At 46.2% G+C, this 21,283-nt stretch overlaps 1 protein-coding gene across 1 annotated transcript in view; it reads left to right on the top strand.

Annotated features, from left to right (window-relative positions):
• Nucleotides 1-16,108, top strand: part of ZNF618 (zinc finger protein 618) — a 163,963-nt gene extending 147,855 nt beyond the window's left edge. Inside the window, exons 16-18 of the mRNA XM_050907735.1 lie at nucleotides 2,608-2,685; nucleotides 7,748-7,849; nucleotides 8,997-16,108. Of these exons, the coding sequence (XP_050763692.1) occupies nucleotides 2,608-2,685; nucleotides 7,748-7,849; nucleotides 8,997-10,510 (1,694 nt within the window). The 3' untranslated portion in view covers nucleotides 10,511-16,108. The remainder of the gene's footprint in view (nucleotides 1-2,607; nucleotides 2,686-7,747; nucleotides 7,850-8,996) is intronic.
• Nucleotides 16,109-21,283: the final 5,175 nt, after the last annotated feature.

Raw genomic sequence — 21,283 nt, 5'->3', positions numbered from 1 at the left:
GGCTTTATGGTGATAAAATAGCTGAGAATATAACAGGAGGAAGGTAAAGCAGCTCAGTGAAACAAAATAAGCTGAGAAGGAAATGTGAGGACGTAGTCAAACAGGAGAGAAAAATGAATGTGAGAAATGTGCTGCTTGGAGAGTGCTGGATGTATGTGAGAGACTTGCTCCCCAGTGAGGCGCCCTGTAACTGAGCTTAGGGGAAGAGTTGTTCTGGTGGCTACTTGGAAACCTGCTTCTAGGGGAATTGTGGAGTTTGCGTACTTCTCTGGGAGCAGAGAACAGTCCTTGGACTGCAGCAGTGAAGGATGAATTGCTCCATCACCACTTTCTCTGGCCTAGGTTACTACAAGCAGAGATGGCAGAAGCGAATGCATGTGCCTGCTTATATTTAAATGGCACATGGAGACCTGAACCGCGGTGTGACATCTCTAAATTTCAGACTTTCTGAAGCTCCTGAGATGTACAGCACATCCCGTTCTCCCAACTCTGCTGTAGGGGAAGGGGCTCCAGCAAAGCAATGGGGCAAAGAGCAGGGATAGTAGCTTTGTAAGCTGCCCTGGCTACAGCACTGGAGCTCTTCTGACCCTGCCAGGAATCTGTCAGCAACATTCAGCAGGCTCTTTGAAGTGTGACTTCTTTCATTAGATTAATCAAATCTTAATTTGCACACTTGAAGGGAGAGTCAACCCACTTAGTCTGAGACATTTCCATCTGAGCAGTCTAGGCTCCATAAGCAGCAGAGGCAAACTGGTGCATCTGTAACACAAGTCATCTGACATTGAAATATGTGTCTAAGAGGGATCGTTTGCACCCGTGTGGGGTCTTCTCCTCTCTGATAATTACAAAAGGAGTCTAAACAATTAGGTTACATTGTACCTTTTGTGGCATTTTACCACAACTGACTATTTCACTACTCATGATTTCAACAGAAACAGCCAGTCCATGTTAATTCTCCCAGTCCTGAAATTCCTGTGTGCCACTCAGTTGCCAAAGTCTTCCCTTTTTTTCATAAGCACAGTTACTTAAGTACAGTATTTCCAAACTTCCTCACTGCAGCAAAACACAGGAGTAGAATCACAAGAAAATACAGTAAGCTAAATAATGCATTGAGCACAACTCCTCCAGATGGAGCTGGCTCCATCGTTTCAGAGGGCTGTAGGTTCTGTGGGAAAGGCACAGCAGGGTGTTTAACATTACGGCATATAAGTATAGCTTATACAAACTGCTCATGGTCTCTTTTATGTTTTTCCTCACAGCTTCCTGTAGCCATCTGATGAATTCTGGGTTTTGCTACCTGAGATAGACATCTTACAGATTATAGCCAAGTCAGGCTTGTGCTTTCCTGTATTTTGGTTCTTCCATCCTGGATGCTGGTGCTTTTGCTTACGTGCAATAGATTTAAGTTTCATTGATGCAGAATATGTTTTTCCTTTGAACGTAGATACAGATTTCTGGTATATTGTAGCAATAGACCTTGCTCTGCGTGCGTGCCAGGCATTTATATGCAAAGTTGTTTATATACCAAATGCTTGCATTTGTCCATTCCGCTGTTACGAAACAAAATGCCACAGCATAAATGGTGGCAGTGTGCTGGTATATCTGGAGGTATAGAAGCAAACTGCAATGTTAACATATTTCAGCCACTGTAGTTTGATATTACATCTGTCAACTAATGCACTCAACTAATACTGTTTAAACGAGCAACTGCAAACATTTGCTATTAGGTTAATTCAGTGGAAAAAATGCACTTTCAACACACTTGTTAGAACAGAACTAAATGTATCTTTCAGCTCATGAGGGAGCTCTGCACCCAGCTCTTTCCTGACTCCAGCTCATCCATATTACTCTGGCAACATGGCTCTCCTGCTCTGCTCTCAGCCTTCTGGCACAGCTCTGATTTCTGTGCTTCTTCCCCTCCACCTCTGCTTACCCCAGCGACTTGCTGCCGCCGAGCCCAGTGGCACTCACCGTTCCCCAGTCTCGCTGCACTTGTTGACAGCCACAGAAAACCAAGCTGAGTTCCCCCATGGCGCTTCTCCATGCCCTAACTTCTGAGCAACAGGATTTTTCACAATCCGCTGCTCCTTGCCTTACTCAGGAAAGGCAGCAGAGACTGGAATTTGACAGAACTGGATGTGAAATTAATTCACCATGCTTTACTTTCAGACTTAAAAAGAACAAGGATATACTTAAAACAGCCTGCAGCAGGCATGAGCTAGTAAACCCTGGTCAGTGTGTAGCCTCTCAAATCTTTGTGCAGCTTCACTGAGATCCCCCCCAAACACAGACCGGCAGGTGCTTCGCTTTAGTGCACGAGCTGTCCCTCTGCCATCCTGGGCCTTCTCGTTGCAGTAAAGTGAAGCACATGGAAAAATGCCTGACCCCAGCCCAGGAAGCAGTGACGTGCCCTAGTGCTTTCCCAAATCACAGCCCGAGCCCTGCGGCTTCGGTTCTAAGGAGCCGCTGTGACGTGCGCATGTGGGCTGAGGTGACAAGGACCAGGCCCTAAGGCGCTGCCCCACTACTGTACAAACTGAAGTATGCACGTGTGCTGCTTCCCTGCATACTCTGTATAATTCTTCTGAACTGATTTCTCCCAAACAGAGCCTTACACCTGTGGAGCTTGTGGAATCCAGTTCCAGTTTTATAACAATCTCCTGGAGCACATGCAGTCCCATGCAGGTAAGCTGGGCACTTCGACTCGCTTAAAGCGGAGAATTAAATTCTGCGCTGATGCCTGATGTTGACCCCGTTGTGTGTCAATAGAGCTTTCTGTGCTCACGGTTTCCAAAGCCCCAGTAATTTCACCTGCAGCAAAAAAGATACTCAAAGGCTGGAGCACATAGCAGTGGCTGCAACAATGCAAGGCTCACGGTATATCATAAATATTACTCCTTTCCCTAGGAAGAGAGGAAACGTGCTGTGCTAGCACAGAGCACATCAGACTACTCATTCCCTTTATGCAGAGGTATCTAGGGAATGCTCATTGCATAAGCGTTAATGGGTTACTCCTACAGCAAATGAAAGCCCTCCTGCAAAAAGGGTAGTTCCCATTGAAGCAAACAAAGCAAAAATGCTTGCAGGGCAGCAGAGCCTTTGCCCACACAAGTCTTTTTCTGTGCTTGTGTCTCCTGGAGTTCTGCAAAGAACTGAAATGTGTTCTCAGAAGAAGAATTTGCTATTTCAGCAGTTGTGTTCATTTCCTTCTCAGCTCTCTTCAAAAGAAAATTCTGAGTAGTTCCACTACTTTGTTTCTAAGCCACCTTTTTTGTTTTCTATGTCAATACATAAGAGACGATTTTAAAATTTCAAAGCCAAAGCTGTTTCAAAGACAGCATTCAGAATATTCAAAAATGTAGAAACAGGATTTTTTTGACATTGGTAGAATTTTTTTCTTTTTTTCCTCTTGAATGAAAATTCAAGTGAATTAACATGGGTTTACAAATTAATTCACCTTTGACAGACCTGTGTTGTCCGACAGACAGCTGGTCTGTTGAGCTGTACATTCAGTGCTTGCATTTGCCCTTACTTTACAGGTATGCACTGAGTAGAGTGGCACGGAAGGACAAGTGGCTTGAGGAAAAGCATATTTTCCATTCTGTAGCAGTAATTCTAATCAAAGTTCTTATCTTGTTCAGTGTTTTAGTTTTAGTCCTAATTTTAATGAGTGTTCCGTGAACCATCTGCGCGGTTCCTCGGTTCCAGTTCAGTTCTCATTGGCAAATCTTGGTGCAGACTTTGTGTGTGGTTCAGCAGCTACTTTATTTATCATCTTTGTAATGCTATGAATAGAGATTTAGGGTGATTTGTTAAAAGATTATATGAGTTTTGTGGATGTTATTTTCTGTTAGAGCGTAAGCTGGTTAATGTGGAGTAATTGGACTTCATGTTACACTGAGGAGCGATGAAGCTCCACTCGGGGTAGTGGCTGCTGTCACTCCATGGTGTTGGGGTCTATTCTTGCTGTTCATTGATGGCAATTTCTGCTTGCCTCCAAGCTGTGTCCTGACCATCCTGTTCCCTGTTCTGGTCTCTGGTACTGAAATGCAGCATTTTGAGTTACAGCTCTTGATGACACCGAGTAGAGGAGCTGCAAAGGAGGGACCAAGGCTAAGGTGTCAAAGGGGAGAATGGCAATTCACTGGCAAGGTGTGAGCTGTTGAAAATTTTAAGCTAGTGCTGTCTGCAGCTTCTTCCTTCTCTCTTCTTTACAAATGACCCACGGCCTCTGGGCTCGTTCACCTGGGTTACTTTGGACACAGAACAGGGCTGGAGGGAGCAGGTTATCTGTGATCTGACTCATGTAATGTCAGCAGAGATATATTAATGGGTAAATCCCCTCTCCCCAACTCAGGATTACTCCTGTTAAACTCTGTATTTTCTCATCTCTCCCTGCTCTGTAAGTCACTGTCTTCTGCTTGGCTGCTTTCCCCCGAATGTCTCACTGGTACAGTGACAGCAAGCTTGTCCGTGTCTTCTTTAAGTGCTTTCTCCAGGTGTCACCAAGGCTGCCCTCTGTGAAAGCAGCCGTGCCCTGCTGTGGCATCTCTGTGCATGGTGCTTGCCAGTCCTGTGCTCATGCCTCTGCCTCTGCAGGGAGCAGCAGCCTTTCTTCCAGATCTGTGCAGCTGGAGGCGAGCGGCATGGTATTTGCTACTGTGGGATGAGGGCAAAACGAAGTGAAGAGGTGGGAAAGCTACAGACCGCTTTGGTGGGTGTCCGGTTCTGGATGTTGTACTTAGGCAGAGCAACAGTGGAGATTACACAGGGCTTGCAGTTACTCTGGTCGCAGTTTGTTGCCTTTTAGCCTGTCACAGCTTGGGGATTTCCATATCCAAGAAACAGCATCGGCACAACATCTCTGAAGTCTGGAGGTGCGTAGTCAGCAGAACTGGTAGCATAGGATCCACATACTGGGGACACTGGCATAGTAACAGTTTATACCAGTCCATATGCCTGGCTCAAGGAATGTTACATTATGGGGATGCAGAGGTACAAGAAGCCCATATGAGCTAAATACTCCCTCAGTTAATGTGTTCAGGAGTCCAGTTTGGCTTACTGTGTCTGATGCAAAGTGGTAATCTCTTCCAACTAAGTGTGATGCATCCGCTGAGCCCCTCTCGCAAGTGACTGAAGACAGGGTGTTCCCTGTGCTGCTGGCCTCGAGGAGCAAAAGCAGGGACATACTGGCTCTTGAGTCATTCAGAGGGCTGAGCCTGGAGGCTAGAAGGTAATAAGGAGAGATTATAGCTCCATAAAGCAGCTACACAATGAGAAGAAGCAATTAGAATGTAAATTGGAGGCTGAAAGGCAGAAATAGAACGGCAGAACACCAGGCAAAGGAATTTGTTCTGTAATTACACTGTACAATATACAGCTTTGACTCCCTTTAGAGTACTTTGTTCAGGTCGAGTGCTACCATATAATTCCCTTCCTACAGTCTAGAGCTAAAAAAATAAAAGGACGACTAGGCTGAACCTGGATTAAAGGATTGGAGGCATGAAGAGAAATTAAAGAACCACGATCTGTGTAGTTCACAGACTGCCTGATAAGGAAGATAAGGCTGAAATGCACAAATCTCATTAATGCCATATTGAATGCCAGCGGATATTTGTACATAATAAATCCCCTATTATTATGAAATAGAGAAAGAGTTGGGGGGAGGAAATATAGAGAGTTTCTCCCCCGACCCGCCCCTCACCAAGACAAGGAAGGCCTGAACCATGAACAAAGTTAGTAGGCAACATCCAGCATATTCCTTTTCCTACACACAGATGTTTGGAGTTGAGGGCACTGGTGGCATTAGCTGAAGAACAGTTAGTCTAGACAAATGCTGGGAGAAAAGTGATGTGTCATATCTGATCACTGGCATTCACTGGTGCACCTCCTGCTCTTCACGTCTCTTCCACACCTGCAAAGACCGACCTCTCACTGCAGTCCTCAGCATGGCAGTGCTCCCCATGACCACTGAATTCCCTGGGCACATACAGTTCTCGGGGCAGTCCCAGGATCTACCTGGCTCTGTCATATCCTGGATTGCTCTTAGGTATTGATCCAGTCTGTGCATATAATATGATAACTGTGCAGTCTGTGGCTGTTCATCAGCAAGGTTTGTGAATGCCCCAGCAGTTAACATGCAGAGCTGCTCAAATTTGAGGGGACTTGCTTGTAAGGAAGAGGGCACTGGAGTTTCATCACATTGCTTGTCTCTAGATCCTTGCTGGTCTCCCTTCACTCCCAGGTCATTGCCACACATGAAGCAGAGCAACTTTGCCCTCTCCTGTTTGTTCTGACGGGCAGCCCACTGCTTTGCCCAGCACCACATCAGCCTGGGCTGCAGAGCAAAGCGCTTGTGTGTGCCTTAATAAGGCATTCCTCTAATTCGTGCTCTGCCGTCTGGAGCACTAGGGCAGGATTCATTTCACTGCATGCTGGTGTGCCTAGGCTATAGATACTGCCACCTCAGCTGGTCAACTTGGACTCCCTTTATAATCAGTGGAGAAGAAGTCATTGACTCCAGGTGAGTTCAGAGCACGATGGATCTCATACTACAAGAGGCATCTGGTTCTGCCTGGGTGAATGCATCACACTCGTAAGCCTGTTTTGCACCACTGAGTGTAAAATGAGCCCCAAGGGGCTACCTTGAAGAGAGGCATGTCTAATAGAGATGTCCAAAATTAGGTGAGATGAGTCCAGCTGTGATGAGTAAAGGACCTGTTTTGCCTTCTTTGGTTTTAATTCCATCCTTCTGTTCAGCCTGGTCATCAGTCTCTCCATCTTTCTCCTTTCTATTCCACCTCTCTTCATTGTGCACTTTATTGTTGCTTCACAGCCTATTTCAGAGCACAATTTCATAGTGAAGCATACTAAGAACTAGAAAATTTCCTCTGGAGGGTGGGGAGAAGTTCTTGGGGTGCAGGAGAGGAAAGCACATGGATACGATACAGAATTTACTGATCTTGACTGCATTTCCCTGAAAGATCCCATCAGATTGGCAGCCGAAGTGTTTAGCCCGGTTACATATACAGAAATGGGAGCATGAACACAAAGACCCCTTAGGGCAGTTGGTATCTTTGCAGCCATAGGGAGGAATGATCTTTGGTCACACTCCAGAAACGTGGGGTTTGTAGTTTTTGTTTCCAGTCTGAGGCAGCAGTGAGCAGCCCGAGAGGAGACTGGTCCTTTCTCTACAGTGGGAGGAAGCCATATATGAAGATTGTAATGAGATCCTTAGATACAAGGGAGTTGAGCAGAGCTTGAAAAACAAAGTACTTAACAGTAAAGAAAAGGGTAGCCACCTGCAGTGCGGAAAGCAGCAGTAAGGCAAAAGAAGGATAAATGTTTGTTACACCTCCTTTCATTTGGAAAGCAAGCAAATTGCACAAGTCAGGCTGCACAAGGAACATCTGTTCCTCCTGGTGCGCAGCTTCAGTTGATTGGGAGACTTTTTTCAAGGTGCACTGATGGCATCAATGTCGCTAATGCACAGAAAAAGCCATTGTCATTTCAGCCACATTTTGGGAGGTGATAGGTTGCAAGTCCAAAGACGGTTTTCAACGTTTCTGACGGTACTGTGCCATCTCACTGAAAACTGCTTAAAAGCTACAGAGAATGTAGTAGATTGGTGTCACCTTAGTTAAGGGAACCATAAGTAAATGCTAAGCAGATGGGTAGTTTCCCCTTCTTTGTGCTTTAAGCATTATTATCTTGTGCTTCTAACACCTCCCTGTCTCTTGCCCCACAGCTGACAACGAGAACAATATTGCCTCTAGCCAGCCCAGATCACCTCTAGCTGTTGTTGAAGAGAAGTGGAAACCACAGCTCCAAAGAAATAACGCCAACAATAGTACGTAGCAGTGTTTGCTCTTCCATCCCGGGCTTACCTGTCCACTTTGAACAAGTGACTGTCAGAGAGGGTGCAGCAGTGATGGGCATTGCACAAGGCCCTTGCCCTTGCCTAACTGCACTTGATTTCATCCATAATTCATGTACTACCCTGCAGAGCAGAGCACCCGTTCCCATTACAGAAGTGCTCGTATGCAAAAAGTACTGGGAACCCTGGGGAGGCAGTTGGAAAGGTTTCTAAGGAAGATGCATTTGGGAACTCCTGGAAAAAGCTGACTTCTGATCCAAGGTCCGACTTCCCGGCCTGGGGTTAAAAAACTAATCCAGTCATCATGGTGTGACATAGGCATAACCTGTCACTCCCTGTGCTGGCAGGCGGCCAGCGTCTGGCTTTATCCCCAGCTCGTCCTGTGAGCTTGTACTTCACCACAGGAAAAGATAAAATACAGCCCTGTGGGAAATCAGTTCCAAAGCACGTGAGCTGAGCCACCTGGGGGAAGGGTGATACAAAAACATGGTGCTTTTGTGTTCTGGTGTGGCCAAAAATGACATTCACGTTGCCTGAAATCAGCCACAAAAAGTGGGGTTGCTGGAATTCAGAGGAAGAAATGGAAACTTGGGCTTCAGCACTGTTTGAGATGGTGGAGGAAGTTGTAGGCTTCACTGAAGCAACTCCTCTTAAAATAAGTGTCTCAAAGAAAAGGCTCAATCACAAAAATGGAAAGATGTCCAGCTTTCCAGCTGGGGTAAGCTGTGACCACCAGCCCGTAGACACGGATAGCAAACGGCACACATGGTTATAACTTATCTAGGCAGTTCCTCAATGAACACCACAGAGATGCCATTGGTTAAGGCACTGGATTGTGAGTAGACAGTATGTGCTCTATCTCAGTCCCCACAGCAGGGAAAGCATATGCAGATAAGCTCCCTGCTGCTCTAAGCAAGAGCAAGGTCTGTCCCTGGAGGTTCCTCTGTCCAGAAACCCTTGGGGGAGGAAATCCAGGGTTGGAGATGTCTCTTCCGTCATCTGGGCATGTTCCAACTGTTTGGGTGTCTCTGAGAACTGTTTTGTGACTTCCTCCTCTCTCCTGTTGCAGAGGAGCAATGCTCATATGGTTCTTTCTCTCCCTCCTTGTATTTCACTGCAGCATCCGCGAGCGGTTCGGTAGGGAACAGCGCGATCCCAGAGAAGGAGCGGCAGAACATTGCCGAGAGGCTCCTGAGGGTCATGTGCACTGACCTTGGGGCTCTGAGCGTGGTGAGCGGGAAGGAATTCATCAAGCTAGCACAGACCCTGGTGGATAGTGGAGCTCGCTATGGTGCCTTCTCTGTCACCGAAATCCTTGGCAATTTCAACACACTGGCTCTGAAGCATTTGCCTCGGATGTACAACCAAGTGAAGGTGAAAGTCACCTGCGCCCTGGGCAGCAACGCATGCCTTGGCATCGGTGTCACTTGCCACTCGCAGAGCATCGGCCCCGATTCTTGCTACATCCTGACAGCTTATCAGGTGGAAGGCAACCACATCAAGAGTTACGTCCTGGGAATTAAGGGCGTAGACATTCGAGATAATGGTGATTTTATCCACCACTGGGTACAGAACGTGCTCTCGGAGTTTGTGATGTCAGAGATCAGGACGGTGTACGTCACAGACTGCAAAGTCAATTCCTCTGCGTTCTCCAAGGCAGGCATGTGCTTGCGTTGTTCGGCCTGTGCCTTGAACTCAGTAGTGCAGAGTGTGCTGAACAAGCGAACACTACAGGCTCGCAATATGCACGAAGTGATCGAGCTCCTGAATGTCTGTGAAGATCTGGCAGGATCCACGGGCCTCTCGAAGGAGACCTTTGGCTCCCTGGAAGAGACCTCTCCGCCGCCCTGCTGGAACTCGGTCACCGACTCCCTTCTGCTCGTCCACGAGCGCTACGAGCAGATCTGCGAGTTCTACAGCAGGGCCAAGAAGATGAACCTCATCCAAAACCTGAACAAACACCTGCTCAGCAACCTGGCAGCCATTTTGGCTCCGGTGAAACAGGCGGTGATTGAGTTGAGCAACGAGAGCCGGCCCACCTTGCAGCTGGTACTGCCCACCTACGTCAAACTGGAGAAACTGTTCACTTCCAAAGCTAACGATGCTGGCGTAGTCAGCAAACTCTGCCACCTCTTCTTGGAGGCGCTGAAGGAGAACTTCAAAGTTCATTCAGCACACAAGGTAGCCATGATCTTGGACCCTCAGCAGAAGCTGCGGCCCGTCCCACCATACCAGCACGAAGAGATCATTGGCAAGGTCTGTGAGTTGATCAATGAGGTGAAAGAGTCCTGGGCAGAAGAAACAGAATTTGAACCTTCAACCAAGAAGCCTCGGGCAGCAGGGGAAGCCACAGCAGCTCAGGAAGAAGATTGGTTCGGGAAAAATGAAGTCTATGATTATTTGCAAGAACCTCTCTTCCAGGCCACCCCTGACCTGTTTCAGTACTGGTCGTGTGTTACCCAAAAGCATACAAAACTAGCCAAGCTAGCCTTTTGGCTCTTAGCAGTGCCTGCTGTTGGTGCCAGAAGCGAATGTGTAAATATGTGTGAGCAGGCTCTCTTAATCAAAAGGAGACGGCTACTCAGTCCAGAAGACATGAACAAACTCATGTTTTTGAAGTCCAACATGCTTTAAGACTGTCTTTTAATTAAAACAAAACTTTAAAACACTGTTCCAAACAAAGAAAAAGAATTTTAAGTTCTAAACACTGTGGACCTCATTATGAATGCCCCTGGAAACCAAGTGCTTTTTTATATATATATAAAAATATAAATATATATAAAATTAAGTTTGAAAGGAAAGCTGAGCACGTGAGAGAGACAGCCCTCTGCCAGGAACGTGCTCCTTTCCCTAGATAGTGTGTGGACTTGACAGACTTTCTAATGTTTTCAAGTGGGCAGACGAATGGGAGGCTGATGTTCTAAAGTCTTCAGGCAGCTGAGATCTAAAGTGACTTGAAGTTTCTTTTGTTTCTCCTCCACCCCACCTCTCCTCTTGTCCCCTGGGCCATCTTGCCATGGATAATCAGACTACATTGAACAGACCAGTTCTGCACTGGACTTTGCTCCTTTGAATAACTGTACACCTTGAGGGCATTTGTCTGCAGCCTTCTTGACATACGGTGCATGTTATCAGGGCAGCTGTGTTTTATGAACACCAGTATCTTTAGAAATCAGGAAGGGAGACTTTAAGGGTTTTTTTAATTTTATTTTTAACTTTTTCATAAACGTTTTTTCCAAAAAACAATCTGTCTCCACTCCCAGTTCTGAGTTTAACATGTTAGCTAGTGATTATAAGTTTGGTTTAAAACTAAGAGAAATGGTTCGTGGCAGAAAATGTCTGTAATTGTTACGTTTCTTGGATTTATTTTTTTACAGCATAACTTCTTTTCTGAATTCCCAGTGTTAATTAGCTTCTCTGTAAATTTTGTACATCAGGGGTTCTCAAACTTGTTCTAGAGTAGCCCATTTGCAATTAAATAATATCCTTATGGGAACCACAGCAGTTGCTTATATGGAAAAGCTAGAAACCAGGAAAAGCAAGCAAGCGGTGACGGCACAGATGTCTGTGGGCCACCAGCAAGCTTGCCAGGATCTGCCAGCTGCCATTGAGAACCCTTGTACCTAAACGTTTTGTAAAAAAGTTTCTCAGTACACACACTCAAAATAACTTTCACAAGGCCAAGGACAAACCAAGGTGTATGATTTTTCAGGGGAACAAAGATCATCAGTTTTGTCAAACTGGGGTTTGAAGGAAGCTTAGAGAAGTGCATGGGCTCAAAGATCCTTCTGAATGTAAGTGCTCCTGATTGAGTGCAAAGAATATCTTCCCATTTTATTTGGAATGGTTTCCTCTAGTAGCACGAATGTCTTTTTAATACCTACAGTGCATTACACTACTTGTTATGTTGCTGAATCGTTCTGGCTAGGAAGGCCGCGGGCCTTAAACGTTCACACTTACTGGCTCACCCCAAATGCAATTAGAGATCATCGTAACGCAAAAACATCTCAGTCACTCTGCTGTCCACCAAGGCCGGTGCGCTGCTGTGTCCAGTGCCCGTAGGCACAGTTCAGGGGCTGCTGGACAGGATCTCTGCAGGCTGTCAGGTTTGGTGCCTCTTGGACAATTGCCAGCTTCTGGTGCCAAACTGTTAATTTTTCATCACTGGGACTTACATCCCGGAGATAAATTGAAGCAAATTCTTATTTTTGAAGTAGTGTCTCCTGCTTCCAGTAGCGTGCTCTGGAGCTGCGGTCACAGTGGCAGCAGAGCAGCATCAGAGGTTCAGGAGGATGGACTCGCTCAGCTCCGAGCAGGCAGGCTGGAGGCTGAAGCCCTTCAACAGCGCAGGGGTGTTTTCTGGTTGCTGACAATCCGGTGGTGAGACTCGGGGCCCTCTTCGAAGTGCTGCTGTTGAACAGATGTTAAACCAAGATCCCACCTGCCCATCTCTGGTTGTAATAGAAGTTGCAAGTCCCAAGACATGAGAAATGGCAAACTGAGTCTCTCGGGCTTTGTGTGCAGATGCCTTGAACCTGACAGGCACTAACTGACAGCTTCACTGCCGTGGGGCTCAGACAGGGGAACAGTTCACATGCTAGAGACCTTCCCTAGGTCCAGGTCACTGAGGATGGCTCTTTGCACCCAGCTGTCTTGCCCTTTTCAGCCTGGAAACAGGACCTACTATTAGCTTGAGTCTAGCGTTTGGGTTGACCTCTCGGCACTGTTAGGGGCATCAGGGCAAAACTAGTTGTCTCCTGAATGTAAGTTTTGCATATGGATATCTTAAAAGACGCAGTCTGCAACCCCACTGACAACTGCAGGGCTAGCAGCACTTGAAGATGAGCGCCAAGGCAGAGGCACTTGGACATCTTATTTCTCTGGCAGTGGCTTTTGCAAATGGAGGTGTTGGTTGTAGGGCCAACTTTTCTTCTTGCTGGTTTTATTTTCTCCCATACAAATCCTGCCTGCCCAGCCACCAGCTGGGCCCATGGTAACACATCTGTTTTTGCACTTGCAGTGCAGGAGAAACCTGTAACAAACAATAACTAAGTCTCAAACTACAAACAAAATACCTAAGTGAGATGTGTGCCAATTACAAAGCGTTTGTGCTGTGCTGCTGTTCCCACTGAAAAGCACAAGGTATCTTGCAGCAAGAAAACTTGGCTGGAGGATGAATCCAAAGCAAGATTAGCTTTTGAGGCTACAGAGTGTATACTGTGCAGCTCAGCTGATGGGCAGAACTGGGGACAGGATTTGTAGTTCTTTCTCCTAATGGCACGTTACACCTTTTTGCTTGGTTCACCTGAGACCCTGGGAGCTCACGCGAATGTGCAAAACCTTGCATTCCTTTGAAAAGAAAGCTCCAAACCCCAACGCTCGTTTGCTAAGGGACAGGCTGGTAACTTCTGTAGGATTTGCCAACTTGGGCTCATTGTGTGGTCTGTCTGCAAGGCATTAAGGGTGGGGAAGTGGACAAAGCAGAGTTAGCACAGGTTTAAAGCCTTGGAATTGAGAATGAGGTAAAATTGCAGTCATTTGTGCAACCATTTGATGCCAGGCTGTGCACAGCAGTGAGCTGGACCATGGCTGCACAGCCAGGGCACGCAAACAGAAAGGCCACAGCCACCCTTAGAACTCCCGGCCCATCTCCCCTTCCCCTTCTTACAGTGTGGTTTTGGCGTCAGATCTGGAGCTTTCTTGCTGTGACGACCAAAGAGAGGGATTGACTGGCGGGATTGACTGGCCCTCTCCCCCATCCGAGTAACTGTCCCCTCCAAGGCAACTTTGCTTATAGTTGCACTAATGATGGATGTTAAGCAAACGTGCAGCAATGTCTGGTAGATGAGATTCTCCCAAAGACTTAAAAACTCAACTTAGCAGCTGAAAAAGCAAGATAAAACCTGAAGCCCTAAAGTGGAGCAATCTGGAAAGTCGGTGAGAAGAGGAGCTGGTTGGCCAGCCCCCTTCTCCAGCAAGTCGGTGGAAGAAGCCGCAGCTTTTCATGAGTCTTAAACGTGGTTACAGGGTGTTCAGCTCAGAGGAGCTATTCATGCTGTGTCTGCTCACAGGCTTTGTCTGATACACTGATGCTTCATCAAAAGGAGAGAAGCACATCTGGAGCACACGTATTTACCCTAAATGCCAAGCTTTTGCTCCTATTTCTCCTTCCCTCTTCAAGACTTGGATTTGCATTCTAGGGAGCATAGATACTTTACCAAGGTCTGAATTTTGGAAGCTCTTAGTTTGCCAGGATACTCCAACCCAAACTATTCTATGATTCGATTCTATGATTGGCTCAGTGGTATGGAGCAGCACTTGAGCACTGCCCATCCTGTGGTGGGAGACAGGAGAGGAGAGGGTCTGTTATTTTGGCCAGAGCTGTCATGAGGTTCTGCTCCCTTTGAGGTGGGAGGAGAAGTCGTCAGAATTGGGATCATCCTCTGGTAGGTCATGTTGGGAATTTGCCTTCTGGTTGTTTGTTTCCTTTACTCGCACTTGAGAAATGTTTTGGGATACAAAAATGGTGTATGTGTCCTCCAGGCATTCATTTGTTTCTGCTGCTCACTCTGTGCCTGACCTTGCAGCCTTCTGACTTCACAGTTTGCTTTGGGAGGGGTTATGATCTGCAGGTGGGGAGCAAGCACCAACAGAAGATGAACTGTAAAGAATGAAGGGCCTTCCATTCCTGTCTGAAGATCCTTGTTAGTAGAAAACTGAGAAAGTGGGATACAAAGGCAGAGCTCTTCAAAACAGAAGGTTGTTTCTGTGTGAGTACAGCAGCCAGAGGGTCAGTGGAGAACATGGAGCCCAGATTTGTCTCCTGTGTCTGTCTCTTCTCCCCACGTCTCTAGCAGTAGACAGTAGTTGTGTTCTGGCTTGCAAGATGGGCTCGGTGTCTCGCACCTGGGTCGGTTTCAGATGGAAGTAAACTTTCCTTTTTGTCAAAGCTGTCCGTTCTAAGAAAACTGATATGGTTGTATTTGAACTAGTGCAATCTGGAAAACTTTCTGTGAAAGCTGACTGTGGGCTCAGGTTTTGTCTAATTCAGTTGTCTGTTAATTGCTGGTTAAACCAGTTTAACTTTGAGATAAATTGGTTTAAGCATCCACATGAACCACCTGCACTGGTTTAACTGTGCTTGCTGGGTGTTCTCCCCTGCTGATCAGAGAATACGTCCAGAAGCAGCTCAGGGAGTCATGACCCTTACATGAATTTTGCAGATGAAGTTGTGGCAGATAGATACTCTCAAAGCTCGGGAATGGCTGAAAATAGAGGGGAGACACTTCTGAAAATTGCTTGACCTCCAAATTGTGGTATCTGAGTTAATACAGTATTCGGTGAGATGTCTCAGGTTGGTTGGTTTGTTTTTCTCCAACTGCTTGCAATAACATGGAAGGCTTAGCGTGAGAAGAAATTACCACATATGTTGATATTGGTGGATGAGTCCACTCGGCCTTACCCAGTCTGAGGGACCATTTCCACTTTCTGGATCCCGCAGTAGGCAAGCCAGGACGTAGTGTTGCACAGGAGCAGGGTGACTGAGACATTGTGCTACTCGGAGAATGCTGTGTGTATTTCTAGACAGCACCAAGTTACTGATAAATCAAAAGACAGTAAAAGAGCAGCCAAAAAGTTGTTCAAAGGCTGGGAGTGCTGCTTTGTACTGAAGGAAAGACTCGGATCTCTAATTGCATCTCTCTGGCTAAAGGAGGTGGAGAGGAGCTCCTGTGAGCATTCAGAGGGAGCACACGCAGGAAGGGACAAGTTGTTCCCTATGGAATAATTAGGAGTAATGGGATGAAAATGAACAAAAAGACACTAAAGGCAGATTCTGGGAAACCTTTTCAGGGAGGAGAAATCTGTTCATCCAGGAGGAGTCTGTTACGGGAATGTTTTTTGAGCCCTATCATTTACAACAAGGCTGTACAGCTACATGGAGCACACTCCATAAGGCACAAGGCTGCTTTGGAGCTTGCCGAGAGAAGAGAGACTGGATGTAGAGGTGGGAAATGCCAGTCCTGCCCGATAGGTCCAAGAGGGTTCACAGAGCATCTTCCTCCACGTCCTCCCACTGAAGGCACCAAACCCTTCACAGCACTCCAGTATATACATTAACCAGGTTTCTTAAAGGAGGGAGGTAGCTGACCGGCAGGAGGGGCAGAGGAGAAAACACCAGTTGAGGAGCAAATGTCTTGTCGACCCTTATACTGCCAAGGTGAAAGATTCGGGGTGGGGGGGGAGTGTTAAATGTTTTGCTGCTTCTGCTGTGCATTTTCTGTGCTACACCATGACCTTGAATCCGTGGGATCCATTGGGAATGCCCAGAAACATCGGCTGAGATGCAATGTCCTGTGTCAGATATTTCTGAAGATGTCGCTCCGTAGCAATAAGAACTCCCTTTTTACAGTGCATGGGACCTGTCCCCGTGCCACGGGTTGTCATCTTCTTGGGGCTTCTGGAAATGTCACTGATCAAAACAATAAAATACAGAGAGGTAAACCCAAGCACAGCTCCAAGTTGAATGCCTCGTTAGTACTGTGGGATAGTTTGCTTATGCTAGGCCAGAAATGGTAAACCAATGAGAGTGTATTGCCCTGAAATTTTAATTTTATGTATTGAATGTTTGGGGGGTTTCTGTTTAATTTTGTTTTTTGTTGGGCTGGTTAGTTGGGTTTTTTACTACTCCGGTTAGAGTCCTTTGTTTTATAACTTGACGGAAGAGTTTTGCTCACATTAGACAACGGTGCATCCAGTAGACCCTTTAGGGTTTAATGATCTGTAGGCAGCTGAGTTTGAATTTTTTAGAATAGCTTCTGAAATGAGTCACGTAAATGGCTCATTGATGCACAACATCAACCACTGACTGAAAGGATTTTCTTCCTTCCCATCGTTCTAGCGTCCTTGACAGTGGTCAGCATGTCTTGGTACCCGGGTGAGCAGCGCAGCCTTAACGATACAAATATTTTACAGTGGAGTTGATGAGTACAGGCATGTCAAACCCTTGCTTTTTACAACCAAAGTTCCTTAAAAAGACACTTCCAGCCTCATCAGCCTTGAATGCTTGTTTTCAGTCTTCTGGGGGTTCTTGTGGTGGTCTCTGCAATGTGTGTGGATAGGATGGTATTTTTTTTTTCCAGTGGGCTGGGGGGGGTGGGAGGAGGGATGGTTTTATTTTTCCTTGCTATCTATGGAGAAGGACCTTTCCACTCAAGGAAGGAGGCATGTATTCTGGAAGGAGCAACAGTCTTAGGAGCTGTTTTCCATGGTCCCTTTGAACTTATTGGGACTTTAATTTTATTTTTTTTTAATTCTTTAAAAGGAAAACTGATAACGGATGAACTGAAACATTCGTAACAGGTGACTAGCCAAGGCTGTAAGTCCAGGAGGAACACACATCGTCCAGACCGTGAGGATTCTGGTCCACGCCGTAGCTAGAAAGTGTCGTGCCGACAAACCCAACCATCAGGAAATCCTTGTTTGCAGCCAGTCTGAACAGAGAAGCTGTTCCTCGTTCGTATGTTCGTTTTTCGAAACCTCCTGTTGGGAGCTGAATTCTTGTTGTTTCATCAAGCAAACAATGTTCTCCTTTCCCTCCTCACCCTCCCTCCCCGCAGTAACTTGTGTGCATTTCCTTCCTTTCTGTAGATGCAGATGTTCTAGGCAATACCACAGATGCACCTGCGTGTGTCTCTACCTGCGAGTGCAAGAATCTCATGTCATCTTAAAAAATACAAAAAAATATACAAAAAATATACAAAAAATATCTTTTTTAGGCCAGAGTTTTCTACAGGTATTAATGAATATTTTTCTTAATCCTTATAAGTTTTATGTGTTTAATATTTCTTAATACCGGTAGCATTAATTTATACTTTTGTAGCAACACAATATTTTTATAAACCGCCACCGCTGGCTTTGTCTTCATAATGGGGAAAAGTGCGGGCAGCTGGCCCCGCACTGTACCATGTACTGTATTTAAAAGGTTATCTAATGTCACACTTGCTGTGTTAATAAACAAAACAAAACCTGTTTGAAGTCTCATGTATTGTTGGTGTGGATCGAATGACTCAATAGAGAGCAATATTGCACGGGGTTGAGTTGCTGATTTTCATTGTGATATATGAACGCTTGAGGCCAACTCAAGTTCTTCTGATTTCTTTCTTTTTAGGATTTTGTTTTGTTTGTTTTGTTTTGTTTTTTTACAGCTAAATAAATTCAGTGCTGTTTGAAACTTAGACTGACGTCAAATGAAAAGGATTATTAAAGAAAAAAAAAATCAAGGTGTTTAAATGTTGCTGTTTTTACAAGTCTGTTGCTGTCTGAATGGAAATATTCCACAAGAGAGGAGGAATAGTTCCACTTAGCTTCCAAACGAGCTGAGCGCTCCAGGCCAGAGCTCGGTTATTTGGAGATATCTTAGAGACATGTTTCTGCAACATTCTTTTCAGAGTTGATGCCAAGGCAGAAGACAAACTGTAACTGTAAGAAAGCATCCGTTGCTTGAGGATTTTCATGTCAGTGTTGTATTTATGGTTTTACAATAAAACAACCTTTAGGAAAAACAAAAGTGTCTGGGGTTTTGTATTTTTCAAGCACATGAATGGGACATCACCCAGTGCCGAGTGTCTTCTTGTGAGGAGGGGAACCATCCATTAAAGTGACCCAAATCTCGGCAGCAGTCTGATGGACCTCATCAGCCATAAAACTCTACAGTGGGCTTCTCCCTGCGTCCCTTGTGCACCCAAAGCTCCCTAAAGCATTTCCCAGAGCATCTTCTGTCTCACGCTTGGTTGCCAGTGCAGTGAACCTGCTCCTCTCTCACCAGTGAGACATTTATGTGTAGCAAAAAGTGAACCAGCTCTAGTTGGCCAACTGGAGGGGTGGTTTGGTGTGTTGTAATGCAGTATCTGTATTCACACCACCAGGACAGATTCAGATCAGCTGGCTTTTATGCTGCTAAAGCAGTGCAAGCTGATACTGGGCCAGACAGTCTTAGCTCACACGTGCCGTGTTTCTGCCCACTGCGGTCAGAGATTTTCACTGGCATCAGCAGATCCACCTGCGAACTTGCTTTCGCCCCAGGAGAAAAGAGGCAGCCGGGCACTGAGCAGGCACGGAGCAGGCTCGCTCCTTTCCACAAGACGAGGCCCTTGGCAGCTCTTTATAATGATAGCCAAAATATGAAAGGGCACAGAAATCTTTGCTTCGAGGCGATGTCAGTCTTGACCTGCATCAAAGTGTCTCACGGGGTCACAAGGATGCGCTGGTGAATGGGGCTAACTGGCGGTTTTGCACACAGGAACGCAGCCTTGCTGATGCTGTCTGGAGCTCCAAGACCCACCTCCAAACAAACCAGAAACGACCGGGGAATTGTCCCAAGTGGAACAAGTACATAGACCAGGGTTCAAAGGAGAAGGAGACCAGGCCTACTGCTGGAAAATCCAAGGTACATTGTCCGTCACCCTTCATGTGTCCTTTTCTTTGACCTGTTCTGATATCCTTTGTGGTTTCCTAGCCTTCCACCCACCACCCACCCCCACAAAAAAGCAAGCAAAAAAAAAAAAAAACTTTACTTGAGAATTAGGAAATTTGTAGTGAATTTGTTAGCTGGGAAAAAACAAAACCTAAAGACATGGAATGACGATAGGTGTGGCCATTGGATAAATTCTCTTGGCTAGTGGTCAAGTGTGAAGATAAGCCACAATAATAAATACAACTGTCAGAATATAATAGTAAGAATGGCTGTAGCTTTGCAGTAGATTTGATGTAGAAGTGATTTCAGTAAACAATAAGATCAGATGCCCTCACATCCTAACCAGATAGGAGTTAGGATTTGTTTGAAAATCTGAATGTGTAAAGTGGAGAATGTATAGCCAAAAGGCATAGTGCTCCTTGCCTGCCACTGTCTCCTGGCACTAAATTGTCCTTTTTGCTAGACCCGTTTAAAAGGATAAATAAGATTGCAAATGGAAACAAGAGGCTTAAGCTAATCCTGTCTTATTTCCCGATTCTCTCATTTCTGCCTTAACAGGACACAACTACTTTAGCCTCAGTAATAAAGGAAATCGTAGCTTAGAATTCAGGCTCTGCTGGAGGTATCCCATAGTTTCCTCTGATTTCAGGACTGATTAATCTAGCACAGCTAAGTTAACTCACCATCTCTAATCTGATCTTCGGCAATTTGCCTTCCTTGGAGTTCTGTTCATCCTGAGATCCTGTATGTGGGAACACAGTGAGGAGCGGGGAGCAACAGCCCAGGTGTGTTGCAAGAACTCTTGTCCTGGTTTCGGCTGGGACAGAGTTAACTCTCTTCTTAGTAGCTGGTACAGTGCTGGGTTTTGGATTTGGTGTGAGAATGATGTTGATAACACACTGATGGTTTAGTTGTTGCTAAGTAGCGCTTATCTTAAGCCAAGGACTTTTCAGTTTCCCGTGCTCTGCCAGCAAGCAGGTGGGCAAGGAGCTGGGAGGGAGCACGGCCAGGGCAGCTGACCCCAACTAGCCAAAGGGCTATTCCATACCATGGAACGTCATGCCCAGTATATAAATAGGGGGGAGTTGGCCGGGAGGCACGGATCACAGCTCGGGAACTAACTGGGCATCGGTCAGCGGGTGGTGAGCAATTGCATTGTGCATCACTGGTTTTTTTTTCTTCCCCGCCCCCTCCTTTTTTTGTTATATTCTTTTCATTACTATTATTATATTTCATTATTACTATTGTTAGTATTATTTTACTAACTAAATATAAAAAAATATATTTTACTTTAGTTATTAAACTGTTCTTATCTCAACCCACGAGTTTTACGTTTGGTTTTTTTCCCCTTTCCTCCTCCCCACCCCACTGGGAGGGGGGAGGGGGAAGCGGCTGCGTGGTGCTGAGCTGCTGGCTGGGGTTAAGCCACGACACCTCTGTACTTCTGCGTGTGTGTGTGTCTACGTGTGTGTGTCATGGCCATGTGCCCCCTTGAACGTGTGAGTGAACAGTACGTCTTGACCCACGCCATGTAATGTAACATCTCTGTCCTGGTAGTTGCAATTTCTGCCTCTTGATGCTTCTCCCTCACCCGTCACCGCAAGGGCAGCTGCTCCCTAAGGAATGGGGTGCTGAGAGCCGAGGGGGGTCCAACCGCCCTCGAGCAGGATGAGCAGAGCAGGCCCAGAGGACAGGGCCAGGCTCAGCCAAGCGTCCAGATCATCAGGCGAGCTCATGGTGATGAGGCAGGTCTGAGGCCAAGCGGGGAGGTCAATCTGCAGCTCGGGGTTGGGATCTGGCAAGGGTAGCCAGGGTCAGACACAGCCCAGCGATCGCTGGGCAGGTCCACGGTGATGGGACAGGGTGGAGGCCAAGCTGGGAAATCAGTCTGTGGTCAGAGTTCGGATCAGCCAGGCATGGGCATGTTTGCGGCT

This window comes from Gymnogyps californianus, chromosome 18 (assembly GCF_018139145.2).
Source record: "Gymnogyps californianus isolate 813 chromosome 18, ASM1813914v2, whole genome shotgun sequence".
NCBI lineage: Eukaryota > Metazoa > Chordata > Aves > Accipitriformes > Cathartidae > Gymnogyps > Gymnogyps californianus.
This window is presented reverse-complemented; position numbering and strand designations above follow the sequence as displayed.